This window comes from Malus sylvestris, chromosome 16 (genome assembly GCF_916048215.2).
Source record: "Malus sylvestris chromosome 16, drMalSylv7.2, whole genome shotgun sequence".
Classification (NCBI taxonomy): Eukaryota; Viridiplantae; Streptophyta; class Magnoliopsida; order Rosales; family Rosaceae; genus Malus; species Malus sylvestris.
Genome location: NC_062275.1, coordinates 17262633 through 17288512, shown reverse-complemented (window position 1 = coordinate 17288512; position 25880 = coordinate 17262633). Strand labels below are relative to the sequence as shown.

Here is a 25880-nt window from a genome sequence, read left to right as displayed (position 1 = left end):
ATCTTCCTCTCTTCTTTTGCACCACTGCACTTTCCCATTTTTCTTCAATTCTTCTCTTTTCATTTTTTTTTCCTTCAGTTCTTCTCCTCATCCATTATCCCAACACGTAGCCTCCATCTCATAATACCCCAAACATAAGTTTTCTTCCCTATGTGCTTTGCTTGATGTTATGGTTTAACAATATTAGAATTTATTTTATTAAAGAGTGTTGCAGGAAGTAGTATTGTTAGTCATTATTTGGATTTATGTTTCTTGCTAGCACATATTTGTGTATGTATAGCATGGTCTAGCTAGGTACTGGGGGGCACAAAAAACAAGGAAGTAGAAGATTTGAAAAGATATAAATATAATTTTGGTTAGAATTGTAAACAAGTAGGAACCCAATTGATTTTACTAATAAATTTAAACATAAGCAAACCGAACCGAACCGTTGATACTTTTTTATTCTGGTTCCAATGTAAGGGTTCAACTGGGGTGAACAAGACCTTGCCCACCCTTACATGCATGCTCAGAAATTCAAGTTATTCAAATTAACAATCCAAATTCAAATCCAATTGCATAAATCCAATTCCAGAAACAAACAAAATTGCAGAAACCCCAATGTTCACAAACCCTAGAAATCAGCCACATAAAAATAATTCAAATCGTAGAAATCAAACCTTAGAAATCGTTGATGATGCGATTCAAAATGATGCCTCTCCATGAACACGACATCTAGACTCAGACCGAGACTGAGTTCATTTTGGGACTTTTTAGAGAGAAAATTAGAGTGTGTGATTGGTGTGGGTGTTGGAGTCGCAATTTAGGCAAGGATTTAGGTGGTGTGGGAGGACTAAGAAGGAGATGAGTCGAGAGAGAGTTTTGGGTTTGGCCGGAGAAGAGTGAAGACGAGTAAAAAGAGAGATAGAGCGAAAGGGGAGGTCGAAACTCGAGAGCAACTGAAGAGAGTTTTTAGTTATGAATGAACGGTTGAGATTAAATCTCAAATCCAACAACCTATAATAATAAGAATTGTATATTTAATAATATTATTTAATTATAAATTACTATATATATAATTTTCCAAAAGTAACCAATGAAGGAGACCGGCTAGATAGGCTGGGCTGGAGCTGTCAAATTGTGTTAGGAATCTCAATCGACTGGATAGATAGGGATTCTCTCTGAGTTTGTGGCTGGCTATTTAACCTCATTCTTGAACAACGAATTATCTTTGATATTTCTGTCGAAATAGGTCGCTTCATTAGTCTTCTTGGTGAGTGAGGCATTCTATGCTTGACTATTTCTGTGACATGCAAACGACTAAACCACATTCATGGTTAAGACATTTTCTTTAAGTATCTTTGCCCATACTGTTTGACACTAGTTTGGAGAACCTATATTTTTACAAGACCTAAAGCTTCACAATGATTTTCATAACTTTGCCTACTGGTTGTAGAACTCAAGGCAAATAGGTCATTTCCTCAGCCTTAGTTGCTTGATTTAGGTGTTAATAGTAGTGCATCCACACCACCACCACATCGAAGTTATTCACCCGATCGAGCTCGACGACGAATTGGCATGCTCGCATCAACATACAAGCCACGAAAAGTTATATTTAGTTTTTAAGTACTTGGTCTGTGTGTCATATTGTTAGTTTTACACAAACAAATGCTCTACGCGAACCTTTCCCTAGACATGTGACAAAAGCAAATTGTTGGAAAAAAAAAAAGAGCCAAAGCATGGTGTGGTGTCCTTAACATAGTGCGAAGCGGCCATGGAATAAAAATTTCCCTTAATTGCAGTTGAATGAGAAATTTTTTTTAGTCACTCCTTTAAGTCATTTTTAAGTAGTCTAGGAGCATGTGACATGTACGCCAAAAAGGGGTATGCTTGAGACTGTTTTGAATGAGTGATTCTGACAACCAAAATGTGACAGCCCGTCCCAAAATATTTATTTTCGACGACGTGAAATTACTTATATAACCTTGGATGTTGAGTTTCATTGTGGAGTGTGGTTTAGACTTAAGCTTGAGGACCAATTAGTTCAATTCCTAATTAATTGGACCCAATTGGAAGTAAGATTTTGTTGGTTTTGGTAGGTGACCCATGTGAACACACACACCCATTCTCCCTCTCTCTCCCGTTGACACACTCTTTCTCTCCTCCATTTCGGGTTTCTTTCCATTTTCTGTACAACGTACAGACTAGTTTCAAAACCCCTTGATCACTCACGGATTAAGGCTAAACTTGGTGTCTTTGAGTTCTTGGCAAGCTAAGGATCACAACCATACCTTTCTTTGGACATGAAACCCTCGATTTTCCGAGAACCCAGATTCGAGGTACTATTCATGCACACATAAATGTGAAGTTTTTATAAGATTTTAAGCCTCTAGGAAGCTTTAGAACGTCCTTACGAAGCTCGGAGAAGAAAAACGAAGTGTTTTGGACGTTGGGAAGTCGAGTTTGGCGAGTTTAAAATTTGGCCGGAATCGTCGTGCTTTCTCCAACGAGATCCCGTGGTTTTTAGAGCTTGAAATTGGTAAGATTGTGTTATTCTAGTCCTAAGCTTCATTTTGGTTAAGATTTCATGAAATTTGGTTGAGAAATGGAAGAGAAATTAAGGTTTTATCATTTTCTAGTTTTCCGGCGAAGGCGGCGACCGGCGAGGTTCATCGGAGAAGAAAGAAGAATATTCCGTCAAAATTGACGGAATATTCCTAACAGAGGGTAATGGCGTCAGGTAATTTGGATGAAATATTCCTTTATTTTGATGGAATATTCCTAACGGCAATTAGGGATTCCGTTAGGATTCCCTGCACGTGGCCGAGAGTGTTGTCGTGCCTCCACCGGCGCATGGGTGGTTGGAAAATTTTTCTAAAAATATGGGGATGTTCGTGAGGTTGTGTAGATCACGTTGGTTATTCAAACATCCCATTTGAGCAATGTATGAGAAGTTATTAACTAGTTTTGTCTATGTGCTTTAAATAACATTTATTTAGTTATTTCGCATATAGGTGAGACCTCTCCCGAGGACGAGCGCAGTCAAGGACGACTCGGGGGTTACAACCCTTCGACATACTAGTGTGTGGGCTTTTGGTTTTCAGTATATATTTATATACTTGATATTTTCCCAGAAAATGTGTTTAAATGAAAGTATGCTTTGAAATGCCATGCATATAAATTTATATTCAGCGTATGAATTAGTATATGATGCATAATATGAATTGGTGTCGTGGACACTCAGCTAAGTACCGGGTGAGTATTGTTTTGTTGTATGAGATATTGATAATGTGACACGTGATTGAGAGCTCATAAACCTGCACCCCGAGTGATTGTGATTTAGCCAGAGACATAGTACATGCTTATTTATAATGTCACCTCCTACACCATATGCTCACATTGGATCCAATTTAGGTGCACAGTCTTGTCGTACAGACCATCATAGATGGTTCCGACTCGTAGGTGACTAGCAATTTATCGCACAACTATCATGAGAGCATAGTATTGAGCATAACTATATTACACCTAGTCTTGTTGTACAGACCTTTATAGTGGTTCCGACTCGTGTGCAGTGTCGTGTCGTATAGGTCACCTACGGTGACTCCGGCTAGATTGACTAATGAGCTATAAATTCAGCCGTACAGATCTCTGCAATGGTTCTAGCTAATATGTTATTTATCCATGAATTTATTTTCACTTGAGTTACTTATTTTGTTTTATATTTTGGCATGACATACTTATGAATATGGATAAGTGAAGCATGATTTGAATATATATATATTCCATTTCTGGGAAAGTTATACATGTTTTACGTATATATTCCATTTATGGGAAAGTTATACATGTTTTAAGGCGAAGGGTTAGAGCATTTGATAAATGAAATGGTTTTGAAAAACTTTATTTTTGCCCACTCATACTTTCTATTTTGCGCCCTTCCAGGTTTTAGATAAGCTTGTTCGTTGGTGGCTCACGAGGATTGATTGGAGGTTCTAACAGACTATCACAAATGTAGGGCATCTTTGGGTGTCGTTTAATTAGTACTTATTTTCTGGACTGAACTTAGACTACTTATGCTCTGATTGTGTATTCACACATATTATAGCACTTGTGTTAACTAGTACTCTTATGAGTTGGTTTTTATTTATTAGTTTTCTCTATTATCATTATTGCTTCTGCAATGTGCATATGGCTACGTCACCCTCACGTGACGGCTAGCATGCCCTGATTCAGGTCAGGGTGTGTCACAAAAGCACTTGTGCTTCGAATTGAGTGTTGCGAAAAAAAATGTAAAAGTGTTTATGGGTCATAACAAACTTTCTATGTAAGCACTTTTTAGTTATCTTTTAAGAAGTAGTCATAAGTATTTTTTTTTTTAAATCACTTGGATTTAGTAAAATTTCAACGTGTTTATAGTGAAAGAAATTTTAACAAAAACACTTATGAGGAGAATTACCTCCACAGAAATGTGACATCCCGTCCCAAATTTTACATTTTATAAATTTTAAAAGTGTGATTTTATGAAAATGCCCTTAGAGGCGAGGGTCTTGACTTCTGTTGACCAACGTATAGCGAGGTGTAAGAATTAATCCTTTAGCGTTTTCTTGAAGTACTCGACATTACGGAACTATAAACCCGAGAAGTACTTTTGTTTAGTCACTATTTATATATTTTATACATTTTTATAATGATTATATTTTGTTTATCATTTAGTGATTTTAAAAAGTGGAAGAAGAAGAGAAAGAAGAAGGGGGAACGAGAGAAAGAGCATAAGAGAAGGGCTGCTGCCCAATCGGATGAGAGGAAGAAAGAAGACTGACCAACCAGAGAGAAGAAAAATAACGGCAATGAGGGAAGGTGAGAAGGAGGGAAAAACCAGGTTTCCCCCTTGACTTGCTCAACCCGACAAGCACACTGCTAAATTCGTCCATTTTTTCGGCGATTCAAACCTTCCCTATCACATCCCGGTCCGGGCCCTCACCATATCCCAGGCTCAACTCCTCTATAGCATGATATTGTCCGTTTTAGGCCCCGACTACGCCCTCACGATTTTGTTTCTGGGAACTCACACGAGAACTTCCCAATGGGTTACCCATCACGGGATTGCTCTTGCGCGAACTCGCTTAACTTCGGAGTTTTGATGGAACCCGAAGCCAGTGAGCTCCCAAAAAGCCTCATGCTAAGTATGGATGAGAATATACATATAAGGATCATTCCCCTAAGCGATGTGGGATCTTACAATCCACCCCCCTTAAAGGGCCCGACGACCTCGTCGGCACACCACAGCCAGGGTTAGGCTCTCATACCAAATTGTCATATCCTGGCCTGGGCCCCCACCACATCCCAAACTCGACTCCTCCATAGCACGATATTCTCCGTTTTGGGCCCCGACTACGCCCTCACGATTTTATTTCTAGGAACTCACACGAGAACTTCCCAATGGGTCACCCATCATGGGATTGCTCTCGCACAAGCTCGCTTAACTTTGGAGTTCCGATGGAATCCGAAGCAATGAGCTTCCAAAAGGCCTCATGCTAAGTAAGGATGAGAATATACATATAAGGATCATTCCCCTGGGCGATGTGGGATCTTACATTCCCACTACCTGCAACCTACTCCATAACCTTCCTTCTTCCTTTTCCATCCAAAATTAGAAGGAATTTGGTGGTAATTTTAGGAAAAATCGCACTTGTGGGTGAGACAGTTCTTGGCCGAGATTCACCAAATTCTTAAATGATTTCATCAAATTACCACCACCAAAATACTCCCCTCAAGCTTAGGAACAAAGCCCAAACAAGTTTAGGGGCGTCGGAGTTGCAATGGAGCCGAATTAAGGACACCTAAAACTAGGGTTTCCGACGGGTTTTAGCAAAATTGGGGCTCTTCCGGGCCAAATTGGACTTGACCACAGGTATAAAGTTTACTCTACTCATTGAGATCTTCATTCTTGTAAATTTTGATAATTTTTTGAAATAGTTGGATTTTCTGGCAAGTCGGGGCGGCCGACCGCCATCCACGACAGCTGGTGCGGCGGCAAGTGGCCAGGGGGCGTCGATGTTATTCTTAGGCTAATTAGATGCCTTTAGTTCAGTTTTGGTAGTTGTATGACGTAGGTTGATTGTTGGAATCTAAATTCTCTACGTTACGTTAATAGGTCGTTGTATGAATCGACGATCCGACCGTTGGATTGTCACCAAACTTTAATACGTTATAGTACGTACTATTGGAGGACCATAGAAACTTACAAATCAGGATTCCGATATACGGATCTTCCCGAAATTGGATTTGTAAGTTCATAAAATAAAAGGTTAACCGCCACTTGGTTTTGACAATTGGCGGAGATCCGACCGTTGGATCGTAATGGAACTTTAGGATGTTGTTCTAGAAGTATAATGTGGATCTTTGGAAGCAACAGATCAGAAATCCATGATGCAGATCTTCCGAATTGAATTATGTAGGGATGTGTTTTATGTAAATTGTGTATTTTATCGGTACGAACTCTGAGATGTAATTTGATAATTGGTCATAGGCGACGATGGTTCGTGATGCCTTGATATGCGTGCTAGGAAGTTGTAGCGCGGACCTCAGGTAAGTAGGTCTTTTCCTTTTTATCGTATATTATATATATGTGATTAATAATTCCACAACGTTTATAAATTGCTTATTGTGTATAATTACTGTGAATGCTTTGAAGTACTAATATGAACTACAAATGGCTTGATCCCTATTCATGGTACGTAGGTAGTCTAACGAGACGTTAGATGCAGCCATACAATAATTGAAACAAAAACCTTGTTTGGGAATTAAGCAATGTGAAGGAAATTGTTAAAAGTATGAGATTTAACCTTATGTTTTTAGTGATTGGATGTTGGTCATAAATCAATGTGGAAGGAATCAAGAAATTGAAATAAGGAAACGTAAGTAATAATAATTAATTAAACTAGTGTTTAGTTGGACTTATCCTCGATAATTACTTCCAAAAATAAATAATTTGGGAGTAGGGCGTTATAGATTGTGCATTTTATGCCACATTATATATATATATATATATATATATATATGTGTGTGTGTGTGTGTGTGTGTGTGTGTGTGTGTATTGGAAAAATACTATGATATGGTTGAGTTTTAGATTTGCATTATGGCATATCCATGTGTATATTACCTGCACACAAGTATTATGAACGCTTTGAAGTGCAAAGGTGGACGCAGGACACCCAGGTAAGTTCAGGTGAGTTTATGGTATTAGCTAAAATAACGGGGTTCTGGTATGACTACATGTATGTTTAGGCAACTTCGACCTTGTCGTATAGGTTGCAATGATAGGCAACTTCGACACTGTCGTACCGGTTGCCCATGAATCGTATATGTTACAATAGATACAGTTAGAGCTCATAAACATGCACCTCGGTGTTAGTGCTCCCGCCCGTGGCCAGGGCACAGTCCTTCATGTGATGTTCACCTCCCGCACCTTACGCTCACCTTGGATCCAAGGTAAGTGCACAGTCTTGTCGTACAGACCACTATAGGTGGTTCCGACTCGTAGGCGACCTGTGATTATTCGCACAGTCTTCACGTGATCGTAGCACTTAAGCGTATTTATTTACACCCAGTCTTGTCGTACATACCACTTTAGGTGGTTCCGACTCGTGTGCAGTTATACTTATTGAGCTATGGATAAGTCGTACAGGTCACTAGAGGTGACTCTGACTTATGAGTTAGCATATGTGATGAAATATGTGATGAGCTAGCATATGTAATGAGATATGTTATAAGCTAGCATATGTGATGAAATATGTGATGAGCTAGCATATGTGATGAGATATGTGATAAGCTAGCATGTGTGATTAAATATGTGATAAGCTAGCATATGTGATGAAATATGTGATGAGCTAGTATATGTGATTAAATATGTGATGAGCTAGCATATGTGATGAAATATGTGATGAGCTAACATATGTGATGAGATATGTGATAAGCTAACATATGCGATGAAATATGTGAAAAGCTAGCATATGCGATGAAATATGTGATGAGTTAACATATGAGATGAAATATGTGATGAGCTAACATATGTGATGAAATATGTGATAAGCTAACATATGTGATGAAATATGTGATGAGCTAGCATATGTGATGAGATATGAGTAAGTCGTACAGGTCACCATAGGTGACTCCGACTTGCGTGCTAGTATGTGTTATTAATCACATGATTATTGATATTGCTGATGAGATGTTGTGTTGTGGTATATTTATGATTTTTCTGGAAACTATACAGGTGTTGTGGCAAGGGGTTATAATGTTTTATATGGTTTTTATTAAAATTTCATTTCCAGGGCCATTCACCCTTGTTTTGGCTTCACCCTCGAGGTTTTATTAGCTGAGCTTTCTTATAGTCGAAGATTCATGGCGATTCTTAGTATTGGAGATTATTTCGAGAGTACGATTCTTAATTCACTCTACTGTACTTGCTTATGCTTTAACGTCACATGTGAAGTGGGTTCATTCTCGCTCACCAGCGCATTCTGGTATTTAGGCACTCTTAGGTTTAAATTTATTCACATGTTTCCACATCATCATACTTTATGGTTTCGTCACCCTCCAAGTGTCGGCCAGCAAAGCTCGATTAGGAGTCCTGGTAGACATCCCGGGTCGGGGTGTGTCAGCAATATGAATCAAACTCCCATAATAAACTAGAAAATTTAAGTTTATGAGGGTGATTCCAATTATTGATCCAATATATTGAACTCTTGAGTTTGATAAAATAAATTACTCACTTTTTGAGAAATATCTATCAAACTCACATCATTGTATCAATTTGTACTATAGAAATCAAACTTAGATTGTCTGATTTCTATATATAAAAATCAAATGCAGTTGAACTACTGTGGAATGCCAAAATGAAACAATTCAAATGAGTGGTAGAATTAACATGAGCAAGGAGGAAACTGTTTAAACAAATTAAATTTTTTCAGTCATTTGATTTAGCCATTTGATAACCATTTCGTTTTTTTTTCAGTTTTCACTTTTTGGAAAACTGGGGAAAAAAAATATAACTACTTTCAATGTAAGATCCCACATCACCCAGAGGAGTGATCCTTATATGTATATTCTCATCTCTACCTAGCACGAGGCCTTTTGGGAGCTCACTTGCTTCGGATTCCATCGGAACTTCGAAGTTAAGTGAGTAGCGCACGAGAGCACTCCCATGATGGGTGACCCACTGGGAAGTTCTTGTGTGAGTTCCCAGAAACAAAACCGTGAGGGTGTAGTCGGGGCCCAAAGCGGACAATATCGTGCTACGGTGGTGGAGCAGGCCCGGGATATGGTCCGCCCCGGGCCGGGATGTGACAGTTTGGTATCAGAGCCTAACCCTGGTCGTGGTGTGCCGACGAGGACATCGGGCCCCTAAGGGGGGTGGATTGTAAGATCCCACATCATCCAGAGGAGTGATCTTTATATGTATATTCTCATCTCTACCTAGCATGAGGCTTTTTAGGGGGTCACTTGCTTCGGATTCCATCGGAACTTCGAAGTTAAGTGAGTAGCGCACGAGAACACTCCCATGATGGGTGACCCACTGGGAAGTTCTCGTGTGAGTTCCCAGAAACAAAACCGTGGGGGTGTAGTCGGGGCCCAAAGCGGACAATATCGTGCTACGGTGGTGGAGCGGGTCCGGGATGTGGTCCGCCCCGAGCCGAGATGTGACATTCAATTTAAAAAAAAGAATTGAAAAAATTGAAAATAAAATAGTGAAATATCAAAGTCAAATTTAAAAAAAAAAAATCAAGAAATTAGTTTTTAGTCTCTTTCTCTGAATATTGAAAATTGAAATAGTTACTAAACAAAATTTCAATTGAAAAAAAAATAACAACAAAAAAGGGTTTCAACAAAAAATGAAATAATTATCAACGACTACTTAGGAAACAAACTTTTGTTTTTAAAAAATTTGTAATTTGTTTTTGTTTAGCTAGAGGAAGCCCCCTTGAGCGCCCTATCACACCTTTCGGGTCGAACTTCACTTGAGCAGTTATAATTCTAAGTGTTGCAGGTAGAACTCAATTTCGATCTCATTGTGTCCTCTGAAACTGAAAAGTCGCCACTTTGCTACCTGACATTCGATTTTGATCCAACTTTGCCATCTGAAACTCAAAAATAGACACTTTATTTCCTGAAACTCGATTTCGCTCTCAATTGCCCCTAAAGCTTAAAAGTCACCACCTTATTCCCGGAAACTCACTATTTACTCCAATTTCTCTTGTTTTTATGTATTGTGTAGTTAACCGTTAAGTTTACTTAAGTGGCATAATTATGGCCCACTTATGATTGACGTGGCAAAAGTACGAGTTTGAATTATAAAGGATTAAATTGAGGAGTTATCAAAACATAAAGACCAAAATTAAAAAAAAAAAAAAAAAAAACCGACGCCTCTTCGCTTCCCTTCTTCCCGCCCCTTAAATAGAACCCCTTCCTCACATCCCTCCACATTTAAAAAATCCAAACCTCTCTCTCTCGTTTCCCAGAAGCCAAACACTCACTCAAACGTTCAACCACAACAAAGATGCTCGCCACTCTCAAGTAAATCGCAGATCTGAAAGCTCCATTTTCTTCCTTTCAGCTCGAGTCACCGAGTGTTCTTCTCTGAAGTTGACGACTAACTTTATCTGCGATGATGCTCAGGGCCGAAGAGCAGAGCCAGCAGCTGCAGCTCGTCGAGCGCGAGGACATTGAGGATGAAGAGGACCTGTTCGAAGCGATCGACAAGTGTAAGCTTCCTCACGACCTTCTCTTCCGTTCACTTTCCGATTACGTACTTCAATTCTCGATTTCTACAGTTTCAACAGTGTTCTCGTTTAATTTTAGGAAAATCGAAATCGTAAAACTAATTTTCTCGATTTATTTGAATATTTATTGTTTCTAGCTCGATTGGTTTCTGTTATCGAATTCCATTTCACCTTTTTGCCTCTCATTTGTTAATTTCTGTTGGATTTGCTTTATTTCTCTCAAAAACTCCTCAAATCCTAGGGGTATCACTTCGTTTAAGTAATTAAGTTTAATTTCTTGGTGAAATAGAATTAGTTTCATATGATTCTCACACTAGACGTAAATTTTGAGGGATATTTGCCTCAAAAGCGAGTTTTGTGCAGTGATTGCTCAGGGAATCAATGCCGGAGATATTAAGAAGCTTCAGGATGCAGGGATCTACACCTGCAATGGCTTGATGATGCATACGAAGAAGGTACAAACGAATTTCAGTTCCGATTTCTTAATCTGTGCGTGTTAAAGTTCCTTTTCCTTACTCCGATTTCTGTTTGGCAGAACTTGACTGGAATCAAAGGATTATCAGAGGCAAAAGTTGATAAGATATGCGAAGCTGCTGAAAAGATAGTGGTTAGCACTTAGCACTCAAGATTTTCCATATTTTGAAACATTCATGTGTGATTTTCTTTGAATTTCTGCGATTGCTAGCCTTAGTTTTGTTTTTCATATTGTACTTTTTTCGTTTATGTTTTTGCTTTTCAGAACTTTGGATATATTACTGGAAGTGACGCTCTGATCAAAGTAAGTTCACAGTTGCTATAGTTGTGATTTGACTCTATGCAAATCCAGTAGATCTGAGCCGTCAGATTAAGTCCTCTTTCTCTCGCACAGATTTATCAAGAGCAGAGGTCATGCTCTAATGTAAAATTGAGAAGTTGAATTTTGTTTTTGTGTACAGAGAAAGTCGGTGATTAAGATTACAACCGGAAGCCATGCCCTTGATGAACTTCTAGGCGGTAATTTTCGCTGTTAGTTATTCAATCTGGTATGGTTTATTGTGATTACTTGTTTGTTTGAGGTAATTTGTGTGAAAATAAAATGAAGGTGGAGTTGAAACTATGTCGATCACGGAAGCGTTTGGAGAATTCCGGTGAGGACATTAGTCATATATAGCACTGTTTCTTTGATGCATTATTGCCGTCCATTGCTTGTATCGAAACTAGGAAGCTTTCATTTGCAATTGCAATTCTAATATTTTGACACGAACTTCTTTACTGCCATATAAAATGTTGATATCAGGTGTGGGAAAACACAGCTTGCTCATACTCTCTGCGTTTCTACACAGGTTCCTCTCTCTCCTGAGTTATTTCATATCATACAGGGAAATCATTTAGCCATTGGGTAGAACTCTGTCAGGTTCTTTTACTAACTCGAAAAGAAGTCTGGGATTTGAGTAGAGTTTTGAAATGTCAGCGTCTATTGACAGCAATTCACAATTTTTCTTGCATTAGTTTTAAGAATCTAAGATGATAGACTTTGATTTGCTATAAGGGTTATATATGATCCGTTGATAATCGTGCTGTGCTGTGTGGTTTAGTGATAATTGTGGTTTTCGAACTGCTGCACGCCAAACATTCTAAGGCGTAATGCCAGGATATCACATATTGGAATATGAGTTTTAACTCGAATATCAGAAGATACGCATCAAGCCTTGCTGACTGAGATTGTCTATTACTTTGCAGCTTCCCACCAACATGAAGGGAGGGAATGGAAAAGTTGCTTACATTGATACTGAAGGAACCTTGTATCCTTTCTGTTTGTCCATCTCTTTTAATATTTCGTACAACGTATTTCGATGAAACAACAACAACAACAACAACAAAGCCTTTTCCCACTAAGTGGGGTCGGCCTATGAATCCTAGAACGCCATTGCGCTCATTTGTGTCATGTCCTCCGTTAGATCCAAGTACTCAAGTCTTTTCTTAGGGTCTCTTCCAAAGTTTTCCTAGGTCTTCCTCTACTCCTTCGGCCCCGAACCTCTGTCCCGTAGTCACATTTTCGAACCGGAGCGTCAGTAGGCCTTCTTTGCACATGTCCAAACCACCGGAACCGATTTTCTCTCATATTTCCTTCAATTTTGGCTACTCCTACTTTACCTCGGATATCCTAATTCCCAATCTTATCCTTTCTCGTGTGCCCATACATCCCACGAAGCATCCTCATCTCCGCTACACCCATTTTGTGTACGTTGATGCTTCACCGCCCAACATTCTGTGCCATACAACATCGCTGGCCTTATTGCCGTCCTATAAAATTTTCCCTTGAGCTTCAGTGGCCTACGACGGTCACACAACACGCCGGATGCACTCTTACACTTCATCCATCCAGCTTGTATTCTATGGTTGAGATCTCCATCTAATTCTCCGTTCTCTTGCAAGATAGATCCTAGGTAGCGAAAACGGTCACTTTTTGTGATCTTCGCTAGATTGCTCCGGTCATTAGTGTGGATAAGTATATAAATGGATAGAGATAGGAAAGCAAACACAAGATGTACGTATTTCGATGAAAAAATGAACAAAATTAGAATTAGCTTAAACAAATCCAATTTAGTTCAATTCAAGTATGTTGTCTTCTTAACCATATGCACCTGCAGCCGACCTGATCGAATTGTGCCAATAGCTGAAAGATTTGGCTTGGATCCAGGAGCTGTCCTGGACAATGTAAGCTTTCATTTTCTCCATATACAGCAGTTAAAGCTGCGAGCGATTATATTTCAGAACTAACCGATTTTCTTCTGCTGCAAAGATCATTTATGCTCGTGCATATACATATGAGCATCAGTATAACCTGCTTCTTGGTCTGGCTGCAAAAATGTCTGAAGAGCCATTCAGACTTCTGGTAAGACTTCACTAACCGAAACTCTTTACGGACAAATATCAACAGTCCAGGAATATTGATTCATATCGTCATGTTTTTTCAGATTGTGGATTCGGTGATTGCCCTCTTTCGAGTTGACTTTACAGGACGAGGAGAGCTTGCAGACCGTCAGGTCTGCTCCAAAGACTCCCTGCAATGTCTTAGATTTAGATTTGGTGTTGTTCTGACATGAGAAAACTTTTATATGCAGCAAAAACTAGCTCAGATGCTTTCCCGACTAACGAAGATAGCTGAGGAGTTCAACGTTGCTGTCTACATGACCAACCAAGGTAACGCCCGACTTTTGAAGATTTTTCTGTACTCAAATCATTTTGAAATCAATAAAAAAGCTCAGGGCTTACTGGTGAATCATATAATTGTGCAGTGATAGCCGACCCTGGTGGCGGAGTGTTCATATCAGACCCAAAGAAACCAGCAGGAGGACATGTGCTTGCCCATGCTGCAACAATCAGGCTGATGTTCAGGAAAGGCAAAGGCGAACAGCGTGTCTGCAAGGTGTTTGATGCCCCAAACCTGCCCGAGGCTGAAGCAATATCCTTCACAGAGTCTACACTTTGAATTTTCTGATTGTCCTCATCATCTATAGCAAGAATATGATCGTAAATCCAAGATGACGAAAAATTGCAGGAACTGCCTATATTCATTCGTTGTTATTCTTGACAGAAACGCACATTTTTCAGATAACCGCAGGAGGCATTGCTGATGCAAAGGACTGAAGTTGACGGCCTTCGTCAACACAAGAGGCAATGGAGATGCTATCTATATAATCGTAAATTGGTTCAAAACTTTAGTGACACGCGAAGTAACTTTCCTAAGAGTTGGCGCACGAGAGCATGTTCACTCTTGCCTGTGCTCCGAGGTATAGCTTAATTTTGCTGAGCATAAACATGGTGCAGTAGCTACAACATATGTTAGAATTTACTAGTCGAATACCAAATCATCTACTTCACTTTAACATGCTTCCATTACACGGTTCTTGAATGTATCTCTTGTGTTTCTTTCTCCCGAATCAACTCAGAATCTTCGGGGAAAAGATCGGCCCCCAAGTACGAGAGACAATTTCATCTAGCAAGCAGTATTATTTGATGTTCTATGCCATAAGGTTCTAAGGGCCGTTACAGCTTTGCTTTGATAGTGAGCAATTACATAATCGTATCTTACTTTCAAATTTTCAATAACCATATAAACTATGGTAGCCATATTAAGGCAAACGGAGTCTCATTACGGAAAAATGATAGAGAAAAGTCAGATCAGAACTAATTCGAGGCCTACTTAATAGCCTTCTCAGTGAAATTAGTTACGAACTTAGTAATTTGACGACCAGTTGGCAGCACTCCCAACTCTTGGGATGCCACTCGATTCCTTCTTAGTATCAGCATCGACCTTGAAGTTTGCTCCGCACATTTCACCCGAGCTATCCACACGTGGCACCGCCTTCAACTCATTGTGGGGATGCTCATAACTCCTCAAGCCTCCAGAGGAAGTGAAAAAACAACCTGAGAGGAACAATACCCACATAGTTATTAGCAGTCTACCTCTCATACCGAGGATTCAAAGGAAAGCAATGCCATGTGAAACAAGAAAGGTAAGCAGACAAAAGACCTAGATTATCCCAATGAGCAAGATGAGAGATCCATTACATGTTTACATGTGAATCAATTCCAAATTCTGATACACAAAACCATGGATTCCATACTACATTTGTAGCATCATATTCTTCCACGATTGAGATATAGCCGAAACATTATACAACGTGGAAATGCTACACATTTTGTTCTATCGGGCCTAATACATTTGGTTATAGTTATATACCTTTAGGAAATGGTGCAAAAGAATTCCCGCAGCCCTTCTTCACAACTTCTGAATCATCTGAAAGAACAAGATGGCCTTCAGAATCAGTTCCCCAGAAGAATGGAACATTCCCATCAGGATCCTGCACAAGAAAAGGGGTTGGCTCAACTACAAAACCAAATGACCAGTGGAAAGAAAGAGATCACAAGAACTTGAAAGTAAACAAGGAAGGGCAAGTGCCGATTGAGGATACATTCTACGGAAGGAGGTTTACTCACAGTAGCTATAAAAGTGGCTTTGGAAGCACTGTCAAAGAGAACAAATGCAAACTTCCCTTGGATATCTCTCACAACCTGGTCGGCAGGATAAGGACCTCGGTCTCTCAGAGTCCTGAAAGCTTCAATAACAATGATCACCTCATTGGCTGTCTTGTTCAATCCATATTGTTGCTTAAGAAGAGCAACATTCTCTATGTGGCCTTGGAACAGGCAGAAAATGTCGTCCACAACCGCAAACAACCTAACCAACATACAATGAATGAATATGTCAAACATTAAATGCAACAGAAAATTTCGTTTTTTTTTTTTTTTTTTGGAGAGAATTGATACGAGAACAAAGTCGGAGTTAATTTCTCAATGCAATTCCAAAGCTAGTGATCATTAACCACAACAAAATCATAAGAATCAATCTTCTGCACTACAAAACAATTAAAAAAAATGGCATTCAAATGAATGAAAAGCAATAAAGCTATGATCTCAGTCCAATTAATATATGAGATTATACTTAAATTACTAGGAGGATATTGCCAAAGAGTTAAAACTGTCTTTTTGCTCCAAATCTCCACCAAACAAACCATATGTTCTTTGTCCTTCTCAAAAAAACAAAGAATTTACAGGAGGTAAAACTACATCACCAAATTTATGCAGATCATGCTTTATAAGCCCTTTACAAAATTCAAAAATAATAAAAGCAGATAAACAAATTAAATTGAATGGCCAAACTCACGATTTCTTACAAATAAGGCCTAAATACATATGATCAAACATAATTTTTATTTTATTTTTTGTCAAACTACATGAAAACACTCTGGAACAGATTTAATCCAAACCAACGTTCTCCGATCGTCAAAAAACTGATATCAATCTGTACCAAAACTAAGATCAAAAAACACACACAGAAAAAGCCAACGACCCACGAATCTAAAAGCTAAGATCGACCAAAAACTACAAAAACGACCGAAAACAAAGAAATGGGCAATCATAATTTCTTGTTTTCTTTAAAGGGTATCTTCCACTTTGTTTATTTTAACCAAAAAAAAAAAAAAACCGACCCAGGAATCATCGAGTTCGGATCAACCAAAAACTACAAAAACAAAGAAATGGGCAGTCTTAATTTGTTGTTTTCTCTAAAGGGTATTATCCATTTCACTAATTTTCCCAAAAAGAGAGATGATCTTCAATGATGTTGTACCTTGGAAGAAGAGGGTTCTGTCTGTCGAGAGAGTAGGCGATTAGACCAGAAGCGCCAAGATTAACAGTGACGGAGGAAGGATGCACAGAAGCAAACTGCTGCGCCAGAAACCCATCTTTCAGGGCGGAGGCTGATCCGGACTGAGGGCTCTGCAGCGCCTCCGGGCATTTGGCGACCGACTTGTCGAACACTGCCAACATTTTCTGGATCGCTTAGTTTATCGATGAGTCAAACACACACAAAGAAATGGCGGATAAACGCAGGGAGAGAGAGAGAGAGAGAGAGTTGGATGTATGATCTAAAATTGATAATTTGTCTTCTATGGTTAATCACCGATTAATATTATAAGCTTTTAGAAAGGACTTTTGGTCTTCCAATGTTACCCTTACTACTTTGTACAAATTACAACTATTTGTTCCTATCTTGCCAGTAAATATCTTTTCTATTGACTATAATTGGTTTTGCCAAAACCGGGAAATTGGTTACAATTACATTTACGAGTAAATTCTCTGCAATAATTAGTGGCAGACAGGTTTTGTAATAATAATATTCTTTCTTTGTTCTTTTGAGTTGTAATATTTTAGTTGCTACATATATCAATGTACATGAACACTAATTTGTAGTTTTCTTTTAAAAATGACCACGGTTGACAATTAACGGTCATATATTCTTTTAAAGTTCTAAAAGACTACTAAAAATATCACCTTATTTATCTCCACAAGCAAATCCACCACCTTGGAATTTGGGTTCAATGCATTTAAGTTGAGTTGACTATTTTTGTATTACTTGTCGTATCAAATAATTACTTGTATTAAGCTATAATTTGTAACACACACACACACACACATATCTATATTAAGCATACCAGTGTAATGAGTGTGTTTATTAAAAATATAATCGTGTGAATTTAACGTAGAATTTCAATAGAATCTGGAAGTCAAATTCTCATAGATTTGGTTACTTAGAAATCATGATTAGTACAAATAAAAATATAAAATTAAAGTGCGAACATACAATTCTCGCACACTTGAATCATTCTTTCTCCGTTTGTCTTTCTTCTCTGTCTCAAGTATCACCTGCTCTCAGAATTAATTTTACAACACAAACTATATTATTACTTTATTTATTTCAATAGTATGCATGTATGCATTATTGGTGATATCAATCAATATACAAATATAACCTTTCGAGCACTACTATAATTTTAAAGACAAATTTTATTTGGCATAGTTATGCGTAGCACAAACATACATTAAAATGTTCGAACTGGTTTCGATGGAGACTGTAGATTCAATTCGGGACACTCTCCTGTTTTTATTGTATGCTTCCCTGATCTATGAATAAAACTATGTCGTATTTGTAAAAAGTTCAGTATCTAGTTAAAACTTAAAACTAACCACATGCAGTGATAGCTTAGGGTCTGTTTGGTATTGATTTTAGGTCTAATTTTTTTGTAAACTGTCATTAGTACTCCAAAAATCTCATTCTACACTTCTTACTTACAAGTGTATTTCTCTTTCTAATTATAGAAAGTTTGAATTACGTAATGATTTTTTTAGAGTGCTAATAACAAATATTTATTTATTTTTGGAACATTTACGTAAGTGCTATTCTGGGAAATTCTCTTGCATGCATTAAGAAGCTCATTTCCCTTTTTTTTTTATGGCAAAAGAATAAGAAGCTCCTTTCGGATAATCAGCAACACGCTATTCTTGTCATTTTGCAGTTAACTAATTCCATGACATTTCAAAGTGCCAGACAACCAAAATCGTATGAACTTTTCATAACATGTTACACAAAAGACGTATCTGAACTAATCTATAAGGCTCATCCTGCTGTTAAAATAGACAATGGCACGACCCAAGCAGCTCAAACCCGATTGTATGCAACCGATTTGCTGAAAAGTTTGCGAATGTATACGACTTGTAAAGCACTCGCTGCAGCCAGCGCAAGATACTCTGCCACCGTATACAACACAACCCGTCTCCTTGTGCTCTCGTTTGCTGTGGCAGGCACAAAAACAGAATGTGATCAGAATCATAAGATGTTACCAGGTCCTAAAACGTGGATGTATTATCTACCGCATTATTTCGTTACTTAGTACTGGCATGAGCTAACAAGAAGCAGGTTAATGATATGTGGGTAGCCACTGTAAAATGGTTGTCATGAGAGTTCTTGACTTCATAACCTATGCACACAATCAACAACATTGGAGTATCACAAAAGTAACCAAGTAGCCCACATCGGTCCAGCATTCATTTTAACACTTGCACATGACTCAACGTTTTATTACCATCTCAGTTAATACCTAAAATAAGCTGTCGAAAATTTTGATCTAATGAAATAATATTTGAAAAGTTAGCTAAACGCGGGTTGTACAGTACTACACATTCAGTAGATAGTTATCAGCAAAGATATATTTTCAGTTTTATCAAAGCATAACTAAGTATTACTATTAGCATCATAACATGTGAGTATAGAATTGCAAAGGGAATAATAAACAAATCAAACAGAAGATATTGTAAACACAGATACATATGGTAATGAGGACATATAGAGATTAAAATTCAAGAAATTCCCATACGCTCACACAAAGTGGGGAGCAAGGGTCCTCGTTAACAAATAGGGCATAGATCTAATTGCAGTACACTATAATGATATAGCATGACTGCAACATTGACAATTTTCTTGGTAAAGAGAGACCAAAACTTACTATGACGATGTCGAACATCACGTGCTTTCAAGTACTTCTGCTCTAATGTAACTGATTCCAACGCCTCTCTAAGCTCAGCAATTTTAACATTTATAGGGTCTAGATGCTCTGCAACAAACAAACATCTAAAGGTTAAAGAAAATCAAAGGGGGGCAGAGAAAAAACTGAAATTAGTCTCATATGTGTTACTGAGACTAACATACTTCAGCAAGCAATTCATAGTAGTTGACAGTTAAAGCGGAAAAGTATTTTCCTTTTGGCCATTCAGGACAACAATTACTTCAAATTGCATATCGAAAGTTGAAAAGAAAATAACACAATGAAAACATATTGACAGAGATTTTCACAAACCATCTTTCGCAATATTGTGCTCGTTGGGAATATGCCCAACATGAATGTTAAAGGAAACAGTCTCTGGTGTTGAGTAAGGATTGTGGAAACAAAATTTGTACATCCCACTTCTTGGGGCTTTAAACTCAAACTTATCCCCAGATGTTCCCTTCGAAGTGTGCACCGTATTACCACCAGGAGATGTCACCTGCAAAAAATACAACCATTAGGAATTTTTTTCATCAAGTAAAAGTTTATTTGAAAGAATAGGTGCAGCCAATGCAGACAAGAAGCATACGATAATAAAAATCAAGGATGTTAAGAAAACAAAATCTCTAGAAGAGGAAGGAAAGATAGATAATCCTTCTTGGTCCATTTACAGAAAGAGAGTTGCATGCCTTCAAATGCTTGGTGATCCCTCTCAACCCACCAACTCTAAGAAACAAATATCGAACCTGCCCTCCAAAGACCAAAAATCACTAACAATCTGCTCGCTAAACTCCAATCTAGCCAGATACCATTTCCTACACTCTTATGCAATACCCAAGTCCCAACCAATACCAAGCTAGAGAAAACAGAAGTCATAGTGCCCAAGCTACAAAGTAGAGAATAGGTATGTAATGAACCGACTCTTTTGAGTTCTTAGTTCTTACGAACAAGAACCTCACCCCTTTTTGGTCCAATTATCCAATGTCAAAATCCCTTATTTAAGCAAGAACTTAAATTGCCGCCATGGAAAAACTGGGTGAATATAAACATACCCAACAGTGAAACGTAATAAGATCCAAATTATTTGCAGCTGAAAACTAATAATTCTTATAAAATTGGATACATGATATTTTCATATAACACCACATTTTGGTTCCTAATGATGCACATTGTCATAATCTATTTTACAAGTACTGCATGCATTCAGTATCACAATGGTTCAAACCCCTATACTCCACATCTAAATTTAAAGTTATAAGCAAAGCATCTCAAGTATATGTCTAATGCAGTAGTATTATTGAAATAAATCTAGCAATACTTTGAAGGTTCGAATAATAAAATTTAACATAAATTTCAACTTAAATGACACAACCAAACTGAATTTTAACTTACCAATTTTATGAATTACCACAGAATATTATTAATCCAGGAAGGAAACAAAGTGGAAATCTTGAGCAGTAGTTTTACTAAAATCAAAGACAAGGTTGTTTAAAAAATTTGTGCAAGATGGAGAGAGGCGTGACTATCTGAAACGGGTTCTCCCTACTAAGCACACCTGTAAGGATTAGTGACCGTCACCATTACGATCCACTACTTCTTCTATTCTTTTTGAAGCACAGACTATAGCGGGATATTCAGACAGCCAATGTAGCCCTATTTTTGACAATTTCTCCAAGACCTTCCCTGGGTTCTCATCGGTTCCCACCTACTTGAACTATGTCTACTTCCTTGATGCTGCTACAAACACTTGAAAAAGAGCAGACCTTTGCTTAATAATCTTATCAGTTATCAATATTTTCGATTCGGGGGTTTGAATTTCGAAACCAATAAACTAAGAATATCAAATAGTCTTCAGAACTGGCTTTGACTTACAACATCAAGATTGCAGCTTCAATTACCAATTTTAGTTCAAAAATCGATATCTTCAAAAAATTCCAACAAATTTTAATACCAAACAATTTAAAATCTACAATCTATAAGCAGATCCATTCCACAACTCACAAAACCCCCCAAAATTAGCCCCCTGCATAAACCCTAAAACCCAATTTGGCAAAATTTCGATGCAAATGCGGTTTGGGGATAAAATGTGAAAAGATAAAAACAGAACTCACGATTAAGTCGAGGCCAGGATGATCCGCGCCCCAGAAAATATCGTGATCGACGACCACGAAGTTGCCCGAAACGGTGTCGCCTTCGTAGAGCACATACTCGTACAAGCATTCGACATCGTTCACTGTCACCGATAGCGATGCGATCTTTCGGACGAAGCTCACGAGAAGAAGACCAATCAGCATCAAACCCTTCGCGCTTCCCTCCATTTTTTTGTCTTTTCAGTTTTGGGGTCTGAGAGATTCAAACTCGATGACGACAGCTTGAAGTTGAAGAAGAGGAAGACGACGGAGAAGAAGAAGCAGGGACGGTGGAAACGGAGATTGATACGTGGCGATTGACTATACGTCCTTGACACGTCGCTCACTCGGGCCACGTAAGCAGCCGGTTCAACTTAGTATCATTGGGCCTACGGGATTTTCTTTGTGGTATTGGCCTTTGGTTGTTAGTTTTGGGCCTGTGTAACATTCTGTATGTCGTCTGCATATACGACTCGAACTTGGGTTTGGCTAACTTGAATTTAGTCGAACTCAACCCAAGTTTGAGTCGAATTTTGAATAAGTTTGAGTTGACTAGAGGTTACTCTATGGGTTGGGTTCCATCTTTCATTAGTATATTCAATAGCCAAGTATGCCTATGTAAGTCTTTTTGATCTCGAAATGTGAATTGTCGTGGCAATTTCATCAGTTTGTCTAGCTTTTTATTGCACAAGTATTTCTGATTAGTTGAAGATGGAAGAAAAGTTTCAAATCCATTTAGTTAAACTAGGCAGTCAAGGATTGGAGGTAAGCATGTTTTCATCTCACATCAATTCCTATGAAATCAACTATATTATACATATTTTTATTATCTACTTTTTCTGCATGTAGACAAAACACCCTGCTTTTTTTATTGGGAACTTTAACGAAAAGCTCCCGGTACTGTTCACTTTAACGAAAAACCACATTTTTACACTAAAAAGTCAATCATGGTACTATTCACTTTACCCTTTATTTTGTCCTTATCATTAAAACTCAAAGTTTTCAAGTCATTTTCATTAGTTTTCCTTTTTTTATTATCATCTACTTTTTCTGCATGTAGAAAAAACAAGTGCAGCTTTCCAATTGTGATCAAGATTATTATACATATTTATATTTATTTATTATTTACACTAAAACAGGGTGTACCGTTGACCATTCTGTTTTTCATTACTTTGTAATGATAACAACCACCACTATTACATCTCACAATACATAAAGATTTGATTGTTTATTTAAAGTATTTGTTGGCTTTTAAAAATTTGTCCCATTGTGAGATTTTTCTTCCGTTAAATCAGACTTTTGTTGGGTGTGAGAGAATGTGAAAAGTTTGTCTCTTTGTATGATTTAAATGTTTTTTCTTGGTAGGCTTATATCAAACAATATTAACAAATAGACATTTGTCTTATTAATAGTGTTAGCACCCACATAATGACTTTGGATGTTATTAAATGGGATGGTAGCAATGGCGTAGCCATTCACAAGGTTAAGGTGGGCTGTAGCCCAAGGAGGTTTTCTGTAAGGATAGTATTATCCATGCACTTATTTTTACTTCTTACACACTTCTCTTAATTGTCGGTTGTTCAGATCGAATGAATTGAAAATTATCACTGACAAAATATTAATAAAGATGTGTTGGAAGTAAAAATGGGTTTGTGAATAGATCTATTCTTTTGTAAACTCATGCTTATAGCCTACTCAATTTCAATACATATTATTATTAATGTATATTTAGTAGAGGAGAGGTAGTAAATAATAGTTTTAACGGGGTGTGATATCCACACACCCCATTGTACTTCTCACACACCTTTTTAATTTTCGGCCGTCGGATCGGATGAATTGAAGAAGATCAACGGACATAAATCATCAAGGGGTGTGTGAGAAGTTAAATGGGGTGTGTGGATAGCACACCCCTAGTTTTATTCTAAAAATGATAAATTAGTTGTATCTCTAGTCCCCCTTTATTCTATTCTTTAAAGGAAAAAACCATTTACCTTATGTAGTTTAGCCTCTATACTTCTTACTCAAGAAAAGATTAATAAGTTCTTTAAATACACAATTAAATCCCTATCTCTGCAATTCCTGACTTTCTGTTGCACTTTTTCAATGGATGTCACATTTGGTACGTTCTTAATCTCTTTATTTACTTATTCTTGATTTAATTAGTAGGTTAATTATTTATATGGTCCTTGAATTTATCGGTTAGGGTTATGATTTTGAGAATAGTTTATATTATATTGTTGTTCTTTTATATTGATTATTATATATTTTATATAAGCAAAAAAAAAAAAAAATGATTTTATGGTACCATTTTCAACTAGTCCACTCAACAAAAAAATCCTAGCTCCATCCTTGGATGGTAGGTATTGGTCTCCTTGCCTTTTTTGTGTGTATTTTATATTGGCAAATAGGAACAATGGGGTTGTATGAAGAAAAGATAGATGGTCAACAGTACACCCGGTTTTAGTATAGAAATAATAAATAAATATAAATATACAATTTTGTTATATGTTATGATTTATTGTATAGAGAATTGAGAAAAAAAGTTAAAGACAATTCCGTGTTTTTGAGTTATAGCAATTAGTAAATATATAATGACATTGATTAGTTCACTTAAGAGTTTAATCCTTCGTTGGTTTATTTGTATTGTGAGAATGAAAGCAATGGATAAGGAATTTTTCCTTTTATTAGCAATTATATGAAGTAGGCATATTATGCAATACAAGTTCTACATTCATTTAGTAAATATTGAGTTTATTTTTATCGAATAGTGACATTTGATTCAGGTTTAAGCTTCTTAAATGTTTGTATTTTGAAAATTGATTTCAATGGTCTTTTATGAATTTTTTTTTTTGCTTACATAATTATGTGCTGCTTCAGGGACACCTAATGCAGTGGGCACAACTTATGAGACTCAGAAGGAATGACGACTGCTCCTTCCTCTTCTAGATGATCTCGTGCTTAATGATCGTGAGTTTGAAAATCTTTGGCAATGATTTCAAAACAAAGAAATTTTTTGTTGTTAGTATTCCATCGACAATTAATGAAGGTTGGTTGTAATTTTTTTTCCTCTGTTGGAGTGTTCTAATGCTATGTTTTCCATTGCACAACTCATGAATTGTTCTCTTATCTTTCAAACATAATCTTCCATACAATTTTCAATCCCGCAGCAGAGCGCGGGTTGAAGTTTCTAGTAAGCTCCATTTGTAAAGATGTATTCCGGACTATCCACTTCTCATCATTAAAAAATAAAATAAAAACATCTTTTTCTTATTTATAAATGATTGATGCTTTAATTTTTAATTTGTTCTAGTAAAAAATCACACAATCAATCTCATTTCAGCATTGCTATCATGTGAAGAAACTATAAGGTAAACTTATTAAAAGAACAACAAAAATACATATGTCAAGAGGGACCTTAAACAGCTACATGAACAACGAATCAAAACCACTTCTAACAAAACCTATAACAAAGAAGCTGATGAAAATTATGCTTCGATTTTCACTTGCCATAATGTTTTAAAACATATTAATTAATCTGATATATAGAACAAAGTGCCAAAATACACACACACACACACACACACACACATATATATATATATATACATACAATCATAACACAGCAACATAAAGCTCAACTTTGTGCTAATTAGAATTTCTTTGTGTTGGGCATGCAATAATCTAGCTGCATTACTGAAAATATTAGAGAAGTTAAACCTTGAAAAATTATAGTGATAAGATTTATAACTTGTTCTTTGTGTTGTGTTTGGGGAGCCACATCTCTTAAACCACCATGTATGTATGTGGACAAGACAACAACAAATGCCCACAAATCAAACAAATGCAAGTAATGACTGTGAGAGAGAGATAGACTTGTTTCATAAAGATATATCATTACAGTAACATCCCGTGTCAATATGATGCAATAAAACATATTAATTTCTTTCTACTCGGAGAGAGTAGTCATAACTCATGAGCAATTACAATATAAATGTCCTCCCCTCTAGTTGAAACATTTGAACAATGTGACCTCATAAATCACTACCTAGCACATTGTGGTGTGTGCT

The 25880-nt window shown here is 37.3% G+C and overlaps 3 protein-coding genes across 3 annotated transcripts; 1 reads left to right on the top strand and 2 right to left on the bottom strand.

Moving 5' to 3' along the window:
- The first annotated feature begins 10377 nt into the window (after positions 1-10377).
- On the top strand, positions 10378-14626 carry LOC126608857 (meiotic recombination protein DMC1 homolog). Its single transcript, XM_050276872.1, has 15 exons — positions 10378-10551; positions 10654-10739; positions 11121-11212; positions 11293-11364; positions 11497-11535; positions 11693-11750; positions 11839-11884; positions 12034-12079; positions 12477-12538; positions 13388-13454; positions 13540-13632; positions 13715-13783; positions 13862-13940; positions 14036-14204; positions 14345-14626. Exons 1-15 carry the CDS (start codon positions 10535-10537, stop codon positions 14385-14387), a joined length of 1038 nt encoding a protein of 345 aa, XP_050132829.1. The 5' UTR covers positions 10378-10534; the 3' UTR covers positions 14388-14626.
- A 104-nt stretch (positions 14627-14730) lies between these two features.
- Positions 14731-17258, bottom strand: LOC126608858 (stem-specific protein TSJT1-like). Its single transcript, XM_050276874.1, has 4 exons — positions 16933-17258; positions 15741-15981; positions 15484-15604; positions 14731-15167 (listed from the first exon to the last, which is right to left on the bottom strand). The coding sequence occupies exons 1-4, from the start codon at positions 17130-17132 to the stop codon at positions 14977-14979; spliced, it is 753 nt and encodes a 250-aa protein (XP_050132831.1). The 5' UTR covers positions 17133-17258; the 3' UTR covers positions 14731-14976.
- A 1359-nt stretch (positions 17259-18617) lies between these two features.
- LOC126608861 (transmembrane emp24 domain-containing protein p24beta3) lies at positions 18618-22125 on the bottom strand. Its single transcript, XM_050276880.1, has 4 exons — positions 21796-22125; positions 19997-20183; positions 19646-19753; positions 18618-18935 (listed from the first exon to the last, which is right to left on the bottom strand). Exons 1-4 carry the CDS (start codon positions 22000-22002, stop codon positions 18802-18804), a joined length of 636 nt encoding a protein of 211 aa, XP_050132837.1. The 5' UTR covers positions 22003-22125; the 3' UTR covers positions 18618-18801.
- Positions 22126-25880: the final 3755 nt, after the last annotated feature.